The sequence below is a fragment of the Halyomorpha halys genome, unplaced genomic scaffold (assembly GCF_000696795.3).
Source record: "Halyomorpha halys isolate HHAL.00 unplaced genomic scaffold, Hhal_1.1 Scaffold2010.1, whole genome shotgun sequence".
NCBI lineage: Eukaryota > Metazoa > Arthropoda > Insecta > Hemiptera > Pentatomidae > Halyomorpha > Halyomorpha halys.
This window is the reverse complement of record NW_027113795.1, coordinates 18631-30073: the sequence shown is the minus strand read 5'-3', so window position 1 is coordinate 30073 and position 11443 is coordinate 18631. Positions and strand designations below refer to the sequence as shown.

At 32.9% G+C, this 11443-nt stretch overlaps 1 protein-coding gene across 1 annotated transcript in view; it reads right to left on the bottom strand.

Annotated features, from left to right (window-relative positions):
• Positions 1 to 234: 234 nt before the first annotated feature.
• Positions 235 to 11443, bottom strand: part of LOC106690987 (testis-specific serine/threonine-protein kinase 3) — a gene marked incomplete at its 5' end in the record, with an annotated part of 29425 nt that continues 18216 nt past the window's right edge. The window contains 3 exon segments of the mRNA XM_014436619.2: positions 235 to 599; positions 2123 to 2357; positions 9601 to 9804. Of these exon segments, the coding sequence (XP_014292105.1) occupies positions 333 to 599; positions 2123 to 2357; positions 9601 to 9804 (706 nt within the window).

Sequence of the window (11443 nt, the reverse complement as noted above, 5' to 3'; positions counted from 1 at the left end):
TGTTTGTAACGAGTAAAAACCTGTATTTCTTACTTTAAGCTAGAGAACATAAAAAGATTAAACTAAATGAAAAACAAAAATCATTTTTATTGCGTCTTGTATAATACTATAGCAGCTAAATAAAAACTAATTAAAGACTTACATTATTGGGTAACTTCTGTAAATGTTAGTGGGCCGACGATACTGACTGCTCTATATAAACACTAATTATACCTAGAAAAACATTATAAATAGTTTAGAATGATTCCAAATATATATATTTTAAAATTTTCTGTACAAAATGTATATTTGGTACATGTACAAAATTAATAAAATCCTCCATAACATGTGTGTCAACTCTTGGTACTGTAGGGATTGAGGGCAGAGTTCTGATGGTAGCTGCTCCGGCTAAGTTGCTTCATCTTGGTGTAGGTTCCTTCTTGTTCGTAGGTGATCTCCTTCTGGTTGCTGGATGGGGTTAGGGGATCTGGTACCAACTTCAGCAGAAGCTCGTCCTCCTTCATCCAGGGCACATTAAGGAGGACTTCTGGAAGGGGACGTATATCTATGTTCGGCTCCAGCATGCTTCTGATCAGATCTTTGGCTCCAGCCGATATGGTCTATAAAAAAAAATATCTTAATCTATATGTGGCCAATAGACAAGGGTGGAACTGTAAATTAAATCTTAATGAGGTGTAGATAGTTGACCATAGATTAATGATTGGAGAAGTTTGTTGGGGGGTGCGGTCAGCAGAGAACAACATAACAACAGCCGAGAAACGTCGGTATAAAATAAATAAATATGCTTTTGTTTATTTATGTTGTTTCTGCTGACCGCACCCCCCGACAAACTTCTCCCATCATTAATTAATAAATTAAATCTTGTATTATATATATAATTTTATTTCTCAAAACATAAGAAAGCTGATTGCATAGAGTAAACCATCGAAGTATACTCTAAAATCTTAAAAGGACAATCTTATCTTTTTTTTAAAATAATTTATTTATTGTTATTTACAATTGTGTACAAATATATACAACAAGTAAATTTGCTGTTGGTGACATAGTGACATGATACAAACATGTGGAGAATCTACCCACTGATAGAATTCCAATAATATTTCTAGAGGAGAAGATCTCGAGGCCATCTTCTTTTCAGACGTCTAGGAGGATTATTAGGTAATGAAGGAGAAGTCAGGTTAGAAACAAGTGGATTTGGTTGATTGAGAAGTTTATCATGGAAGGAATGGTATTTGGTTCTGGCCAAATCGGCTCAACGTCCAGATAGACCTTATAATAGTCATGTAGATCAGTCTTTTGTAATGGATTGGCAATTTAGACCGTTTGTCTAGTAAATATTGTAATAGTCGGAATCGACGAATATTTTCTTGTCTTTTTAGTCTTGTATGAGGATTCTGTAGGGCAAGAATTCATGGGTTCACGACAAAGGATAAATGTGATTTGGAGGGAATTATTGGAATTAATTTTAATCTTCCAGTTTTGGTACCATTCTTCAAGGGTGGAGATGTGGGATTGAAGGGATTGGGATACAATGTAAGGATCATTGATCACTGACAATAGACATGTGTCATCGGCATATATTGTGAGGATAGTGTTAGGATGGGTTGGGATGTCAGCTGTGAAAACTGTATAAAGGATAGGACCAAGGATACTAGGATGCGCTGTTGTGATTAATTTGAAATAATCTGTCGGAGAGATAAGAACGAATAATGAGGAATTATGTAGGCGATAGGAATTTACGGATCTTGTATAGCAGTCCTGGGTGCCAGATTCGATCAAAAGCCTGTTCTACATCAAGAGAGACTCCCGAGCAGTACATTCCAATGAAGACGAGACAACATTAACCACACGATAGCATTGCTGGATAGTGGAGTGGGATGTTCGGAATCCATACTGGTGGTTTGGGATTATGTGGTTGGAATCAAGGATAGGGTATAGGCGTTTTAAGATGATTTTCTCAAGGATTTTGGCCATGAATGGTATTTCTTTTGTTAGATATGAAATTAAATTACATTGGTGAACTTTTCACAATAGCAAATCTTATTTGCTACAACTATAGATTACTGTTTACATAATGCTACAAGTAATTATTTCATTGTGTGAATATATATATTAAATATACCTTTGATCGAAAACGGTAGTTCTTCTCTAATTGCTGTTGCAATAGTTGCGCAGCTTTGTTTTTGCTGAACGGCTTGGCAAGGTTGAGCATAACAAAGAAAACGATGCCAAGAGACCAGATGTCGCATTTTTTAGGGGAGTATGGGTGACCTCTGAGGATCTCCGGAGCAGCGTAGGAGAGGGACCCGCAATAAGTCTCACTAAGGACATCATCGCCTTGAGGATCTATCCAATACCTACGAAAAATAATTAAATTTTTAGTAATAGATATAGGACATAGTAATTGTAGTAATGAATATACGACAACTTATTTTAAGTTGTAAATTATTTTATTTTATTAATACTACTTTTTTTTTAAAAACTTATTTATCCATTCAAGTGTTTCCTGTAGCGGTTTTTTTATTATATTTTCCTTTTAATCTATGTGTTAGTCTTATTCTCGTAAAATGTATCTACTTGTTTGTTTTTGGTAAACTGATCTACTGCTGTGACTATGAATGATGGTCCGATCTCACATTACCGTCTAATATTGAATTTGTTTAGCGGGTCACTGAAGAGGATCTAAGAGGGTGAATTCCGGAGAGCGAATTTGTTGATCGGGTGAATTGAAAAATTGTGAAAGGGTGAAATTGGAGGAGCAGAAATGAGAAAGAAAAATAGGAATGAATGAAACATTTGTATTTGTTGTACAGACCGAAATGGATTGTAAAAGGAAACTGTAGGGAGGAAAAATTGTTTATTATATCTCTTTTTTTCTGATTATACCATGTATCTGTAATTTATATATGTCCGATTACGGATTGATAAGTATGCTTTGTGAGATAGCAACCTAATGTATTTAGGGAGCATAGATGAATAAAGTATTTCTCTCTCTCTCTTTTTAAAAAAAAGACATCACATCAAATAAGTTTCATTGACAACACCTTAGTTTTTACTGTAAGTAGATATTTTATGGTAATAAGTATGACTTGTTTGTTGAAATTTCCGTTATTATTTTTCATGCATCATGTACTTAATAGTTTTATTAATTTTCTTATATTTTTATTACCACATCGACTAAGTGGCTTTACATGTTCATTATTAAATTATTTATTTAATGTAATTTACAACTGTGCAACATAATACAATAGGTAAATATGTAGTATGTTTCATATACACTTGAAAATCTTGGGAAGGAACCACCCATTGGTGGTACTTCAAACATTAATTTAAATTAGAAGGTCCGTGGCCATCTTCTTTTCAGACGCCTCGGAGGATTATCAGGGATTGTTAAGGATGAAAGATTAAGGATTAAGGGGTTAGGATGGTTATGGAGTTTGGAATGAAAAGATTCATATCTATTTTGGGTCAAATCTGCAACGAATGGTATGTTAAGGTTTTTGTGAATGAGTTTATTTGTGACGTAATAAGGACCATCAAGGATTTTACGTAGGATTTTGGATGCGGGAAGAATTTGATGGGTTAGTGAAGCCCCAGAGCTCAATTCCATATGTCCAAATTGGTCTGATTATCGTAGTGTATACTAATATTATTACAATTAAAAATGTTTTTGACAATCAAAAATATGCGAGAGCCTCGTGCAAATAGAGACTTCTAACGACTTACAATATTATAATAATTCAATAATTTTAATTAATAAAAATAAATTAACTCAAAAATAGTATATGAAAAAAATCATTAATAATAAATATGTAATAATATAAATAAAAGTCTTTGAGATGAAATTTAATTACCTACGTCCAAATTACTTTTACTAGAAATAACAATCAGTCAAATCTAATCATGATAATATCACCCAAGAGGGGATATATAAATTAGACTCGTTCCATTTTTATTAACCGAAGCTATTAGTTGTCAACTTGTTTTTTTAAAAGGATCGCCAACACTATACGCTAATTTTGGGATACCCTATACAATTAAAGAATCAATACATCGTTCTACGTACGACGTAAGTCAGACAAAAATTCCTGTCCTACTAAACGATGATGGAGACGAGATGTCACATTGAATCACTGATTTTTTTTTTTTTAAATTAACTAGTATCACCGGAATGGTTTGCTACTCAAGAAGATTCGTGAAATCCCAAATCTTTGAAAGACGATATTGGGCGAAGATAGAAGAGTGGACTCAATGGTGAGTGGCAAGCCAGAACGCTGCTACTTTGAGAAAGAATGAACGCTTAAAGGGTCATCTCAAACTACTGGGTCTCACAGAGCCTAACAGAACATGGAAGACTCGGGGAAAAGCTTTACAGCTTCGAAAAGAACAGTGACCCCTGGTGCCCCATCCAACCTCCGGAGTCTCTAAAGAAGCAGAACATGTAGGTTGGATTGAAGCGGTATGGATGGACACTAAGCCAGGGGGTAAAGATCTGGATCTTCGCCCTTGCCAAGTAGGACCTCCCCCGTTTAATAGAAGAATAGAACTATCCCTACTTCAGAGAGTTCATTTATGATTGAAAGGAGGTAAATGGCGGGCCCAACGCACTTAACGTTGTGAAGAGCTCAACCATCCATCATCGGCGAGTCACAGGACGAAGAAAATGCCGACGCTGTCTGAGACCAGGCTGGCGTGATGGAGGATATAGTACAAGAGCCGGGGGAATAAAATGCAGTTATCTCACCCCAATTTTTGATTGCTGCAATAGAAACTATGTATAATTACGAGTAAAAATTTATGAGTCTGCCAAGTATAGGTAGGGGGATTAAAAAATAGCGGCAGATACAAAACCTTAAAAAAACCTTGAGTTTTCATTCGGAGCTCTATATCTTAAAAACTACCTACAACACTAGAAAATCTAAGAGAACATTTTTTAAAGAACAGTTAATTCACTGAAATATTAGCACTAAAAGAGCTATTTACGTCCAATAGTTCTCGAGATATAGCTTTTTAAAAAGCAAAATTTCTTAAAAATCCACCTTATTTTGAAAATTTTATATCTCAAAAACCATTTGCCGTACAGATGTCTATTAGCACTCAAATTAAAGCTAGTTTAATGAGCTATAAAGTAGTTTATAATGTTTATCTTCGGAGGAGTAATAGTTTACATGTAATTTGCTAAAATAAATCGATTTACAGTTGTTCGGACAATAAATTTGATATATGAAAAACTTAATTTCAGAAACCATTGGACGTACTGATGTCTACCAGCGCTCAAATTAAAGCAAGTTAAATTTACTACAAAATAGTTAATTATGTTAATCTTTGCAGCAGTAGTAGTTTTTATGATATTTGACAAAATAAACTCACAAAATGTTAATTTATAGTTGTTCGTATAATATGTTGGATTTTTGAAAAAATATTTCTCTAGATCCATAAGACGCACATATGTCTACCGACACTCGAAATAAAGGAAATTTAACTTACTATAAGTAGCTTATGACACTTATCTTCGTAGGGGTAGTAGTTTTTATGATATTCCTATATGAATATAAATTTGGCAAGTGAAAATTTGTCTGAGCAACTATAAATAAATTTATTTTAGCAAATTTCATGTAAACTATTACTCTTACAAAGGTAAACATCATAAACTACTTTATAGCTAATTAAACTAGTTTTAATTTGACTGCTAATAGACACCTATACGTCAAATGTTTTTTAAAATATAAATTTTTCAAAATAAATTTACTCACTACATATCTTTTAGTACGTCGTATACAACATTTTTATGAAATCGTGCTTTTTAAAAAGCTATATCTTGAAAACTGTTTAACCTAAATAACTCTATTACGGCTCATATTTTAGCAAATTTACTTTTCTTTAAATAATATACTCTTAGGTTTTCTAGTGTTGTTGGTAGTTTTTAAGATATAGAGCTCCGAATGAAAAATTTGTTTTTTTTTATCGCTTTGAAACAGCCGCCATTTTTTATTCCCCCCACCTATACTTGGCAGACTCATCAATTTTGACTATTAATTATACATAGTTTTCATTAAAGTAATCAAAAATTTGGGGTGAGCTAACTGCCTTTTTTCTCCTCTTGGGCTCTTGTACTAATACATTCGGAGGAAAGCAAACCTGGAGTTGCTGGACATGCCGTTTGAATGTAGATAGATCAGGTAATCAACTGAGCGCTAGGCTGCACCATAGTATAAAAAAAAATGTTGTAATTAATTATATGAGCCCCTCTGATAATTTTTAAAAAATAAAATAAATTGTTGATTCTTGATAGCAGTGACATGCGCAAGCCCATATGCCAGAAATGGCTAGGCAGGAGGATTAAAAAAAAAAGAAGCTGTTTTTAAAAATTATTCATATATTATTTTTTTGTCACTTAGCAATATAAGTGACGAGATATAAGCAATTATTTTTACTTAATTTTTGTGGCAATTTACATTGATTGACTAAAACCTCCGTGTAACGGCCAAAACATCCTTCCCGTGGGTTTCCGTAATGCAGATGTTTTATCATAATAATGAAATGTTGGATTATCTCTTTCTACAAAATGATAAAAGAAACATTGATCAGACAGGTAACAAAACAAATTATTCTTTTATTTGTGATGATTGATATTATTAGAAGTAATGTTTTATGAGCCTCCGTTGGGAACCCAATATTGAGGCGAAATTGGATCCTTATTTAGCTTTTATTGAGAAGAGACTTTGTTTTCGAAGAAGCTTTTATTATTGATGAAATTCTGTAAGGCTGCGACATCGATGTTTTTAAGCTGATGTTTTTTTAACATCGATGTTTTACGTTTGTCCTAATTTTTCATTTTTTTTTTCCAAAAGTAACTAAATAAAGACAAAAAATTTACAGTATAAACAATTTCCTATCAACAATGTGGTGGGATAAAAAAGGACCTCCAACCATCACGCTAACGACGTAATAAAGATAAATTACGACTAGAAAAACATCTATGTTTTAAAATATCTATGCTAAATATTATAATATCATTGCATACAAATATTTACCAAAAATACATCGATGTTTTTGAACAACCTTTTCTGTAACATAAGGTCTGTTCCAACGACTACGTATACTCCTGCCAGTCGGAAGTGGTTTTTCCAAAAAAGAATGCAAATTGACAAAAAAAACATCGATGTTTAGAAATATCAATGTTCAATATTAAAATATCGTTGCATACAATACATTGCCCAAAATACATCGATGTTTTTGAACAACATTTCAGAAGCATAAGGTCTTGCGATCACGCATTCTATGGCCTGTCAGGCGTGATTTTTGTATCAAATAATAGGACATCGACTACAAAAAATATCGATGTTTTTAGAATATCGTGGCTTACAACACATTACTCATTCAACACATTTAAAAAGGACTTCTGACTGACCGGAGCATTTAGAACAGTCTTTATGTTACTGAAATGGTTAAAAAAAAACATCGTTGTTTTAATATTGAACATCAATGTTTTATAACATCGATGTTTTTTATCGATATCGCATCTCTATTTCCGATCAATTCGCTAATGTCGCTTTGTCTTATTTCTTATTGTTCAATAGCCCAGTGAGAAAAATGTCAAATATTTCTCCCCAATTTTTGATTAATTCAATAAAACTATGGATCGTCAGTTAATAGTCCTAATTCCTGACAATTATATTAAGGTGGAATGAAAAATGGTGACTGTTTTAGAACGTAAAAAAAAAAAAATTCATTCACTGCTACTTTGAATCTTCACAAAAATGGAAAACCTAATAGTATAATTTAAAGTAAGGTAAATTTTCTAAGATATGAGTGCTGTTTATCTTCAATAGTTCTCAAGATATTCTTTTTAAAAAATAACATTTCATTAAAAATGTACTGAAAAATCTGTATTTAGTGAATTTATTTTGGGAAATCTATATCTCAAGAACCATCAAAGACTTTTTTAGCTAAAAAAATGTGAAGTGGAAAAAAAAAAATGAAATAATGATGCAGAGGACCGTTTATTGTGGACTTTGGTAGGAGACTTTATTGGTGTACTAATAAAAAATATAATTATAATTTGATTGTTACCCCGGGAGAGGTGTAGCCTCGAGCATAGTACACATATTGGGAAATAAACGTCGCATATTTTCTTAGTATTTCATCTGTTTTGTTTATACTTTGGCCTAACTTCCGCTAACCCTTTGAACTTGTTTTTGCCGCTTGTTTGTCATTCCCTCTTTTACCTCACCACCTATGCTCCATTCAGTTTTGCTTTATTCTGCTCGCAACGGTAAGAATGAACATTTCCCTCACCAGTACACAATTAGCGTGACATATTTTTTTCATCTCATTTGACTATTTTCCTCACCTTGACACCTCCTGCGTTTCTTATTTTAAAACATGAGCTACCTCAGGATAGTATCCTTGGTCCTATCCTTTATACAGTTTTTACAGCTGACACTCCAACCCATCCTAACACAATCCTCACCACGTATCGGCATGACACATATCTATTGTCAGTGAACAATGATCCTCACATTGTATCCCAAACCCTCCAATCCCACATCACCACCGTTGAAGAATGGTGCCAAAAGTGGAGGATTATAATAAATTCCAATAAATCCCACCAAATCACACTTACCCTTCGACGTAAACCCATGATCTCTTCCCCTACAATATCCTTTAATAATACCCCACTAATTCCTGTCGAACAGATCCATTACTTTGGACTACATATCGACAAACGACTGACATGAAATCCTCATACAAGACTAAAAAGACAAGAAACTGCTCGTAGATTTCGATTATTGCAACATTTACTAGACAAACGGTCTAAATTGCCAATCTATTACAAAAGACTGATCTACATGACTATTATAAGGCTTATCTGGACAAACGGAGTTGTGCTTTGGGGCTCCACTAAACCATTAAATTCCTCAAGAATCCAATCCTTACAGTCCAAAATCCTTCGTAAAATCCTTAATGCTCCTTACTTTGTCACAAATCAAGTCATCCATCAGGACCTCAATGTTCCATATGATGCCGATTTGGCCAGAACCAGATACCGTTCCTTCCATAATAAACTTCTCAACCACCCAAATCCACTTATTTCTAGCCTGGCTTCTCCTTCATTTCCTAATAATCCTTCTAGGCGTCTGAAAAGAAGATGGCCTCGAGATCTTCTCCTCTAGAAATGTTATTGGAGTTTTATCAGTGGGTAGATTCTCCACAAGTTTTTATCATGTCACAATGTCACCTACAGCAAATTTACTTGTTGTATATATGTGTATACAGTTGTAAATAACAATAAATAAATTATTAAAAAAAAAAAATCATGAGCCGAGGCAAGAAGCTCTTAGATCTTTTACGAAATCTGGATTCTTCAGCCTGGAAGAGCTATTATTTACAAGTTCAATTCAGATTACATTAAAAGCAAACATAAAGATTTTTGTCATCATCGCATCCAATTATATAACAAACATTGTAAAAAGAGTCTATTATGAGATAAATGGTCATGAGGAGGTGTTTAGGTGACAAAAAAGTCAGAAACTCCTGCCGGGTAAAATATGTATCTAGTACTTATTGTTTAATAATGTTAGGATATGTTTCTGCTACCTGGCAAATCCAAAGTCAGCTAGCTTTGCGTTCAGGTTGTCCGTTATCAGTACGTTCTCGCACTTGATGTCTCTGTGAGCGATCCTTTTACTCTGGAGGTACCTCACTGCTAAGAGCAGCTGCCGCATCCACATCCTCGCGTGGCTCTCTTCTACAGCCCCGTGTTTGGTCAGGTAGTCAAGGAGATCTCCGTTCTCTGCGTATCTGGTGGCAAGAATCGTATTATTTATCAATTTCGTTTATAATTTTATTAATACTAATTATAATTTTAATAATTATTTATCGTACTAGCTTAAAACAAGAATAGTAACTAAGATTGTCGATCTACTTTAGTAAGAAACAAATATGTAATCGTGTTGTTAAACAAATATTTTGTAACCATAATAGTACAGGAGCCTAGTACAGATCCTGCTCATAACATGTCAGCAGACATTTTTATAAAATTATTATCTACTCTGCTGAACCTAGAAAAGCATTTCTGGCTGGTCTAAAGTTATTTTTTATTTTTAATTATGAAATTAATTTGGATTTTCATTTTAGGAAGTTTGAGTATATTAATTTTTAATGTTAAAAAACTTCCAATGAATTCATTTATAAATCAATTCTACTGGAAGAGTTTCTAGAAACTAATATGAAATTGGTGAATGAACACAATCTTACTTATTTAAATATATAGTTTATATAACAGACCACGAAGTTTCAGGGTTAAATCAAGAAGAATCTCTTCGATATCGATTATTCTTGATTTTAAAATGTATAATAGTTGATATTATAAAAATTTTTTAATTATTGACAACAATATGTTTAATATTAGCATGAAATGACAAATAAGGAGTTAATTATATATTTTATAGAAAAGAGTTAATCAGCAACCTGAAGATGGGAGAAAACCCGGACACGTCGGTCTCTGTGAAATAAACTAAATATTTAATTAAGGAAGATTGTGTTCATTCACCAATTTCATATTAGTAATGAATTTAATCAAGCGACAAATTAATTTTTTTCTTTTGTTCTTTTTCTTCCTATACTTTTAACGATGTATTTAACGAAGCAGTTACAGTATTAAAAATTTCACTGCATTAAACTATACGTCAAATGAATCCCATAACTTATTAATTCGGAAAAATAGAAAACGGTTAATCGCCGAAAGCCGAAAAATGAAGTTTGTGTTTTTAAATTTTGCCTAAAACAAAGATATAGTGCTTAGTATGAATCTAACCTGGGCACAAAAAACAATTTTATGGCGGTCCTAAAACCATTATAAAGCAGCTAATTGGTTTAAAAAGCAAAGTGCATAGTGGTACTGATTCGAGGCAGAATTTCATGGTCTTCAATATGTTTCTGTATTCCATTAGAATCCACCGTTTAGGATTTGTGAAACACTGAAAGATTTTCAAATTCAAATCAGATCAAACACAAAAATATTGTTTTCAATAAAAAAAAAATATAGGTTCTGGTGTGCTTACTAACTCTGAAGAGCCATGATCCATGAATCTAGACCAATTCATCACTTCAATATGGATAAGCCGGTTGTGATTTTTTTTTACAATTTTTCTCAATTCTCTTTATATTTTTCTGATTTAGATGATTTTTCTTTTTAAATTTTTCGGTAGTTGAATTTCCAATAATTATGTTAAAAAATATAGAATATCGAAAAAAGAAAATTTCAAGAATTTGGTACATAAAAGCATAATTTGGTTTTCTTTTTGTTACACTTGATAAATTGATGATTTCAGTATTTTTAAACCTTTACAGGATTACAAGGGGCATTTTTAAAAACATATGTTAATCAGTCCAGCACTAGATTAAATTTTTATTGCAGTTAACATATGAACCATGACTT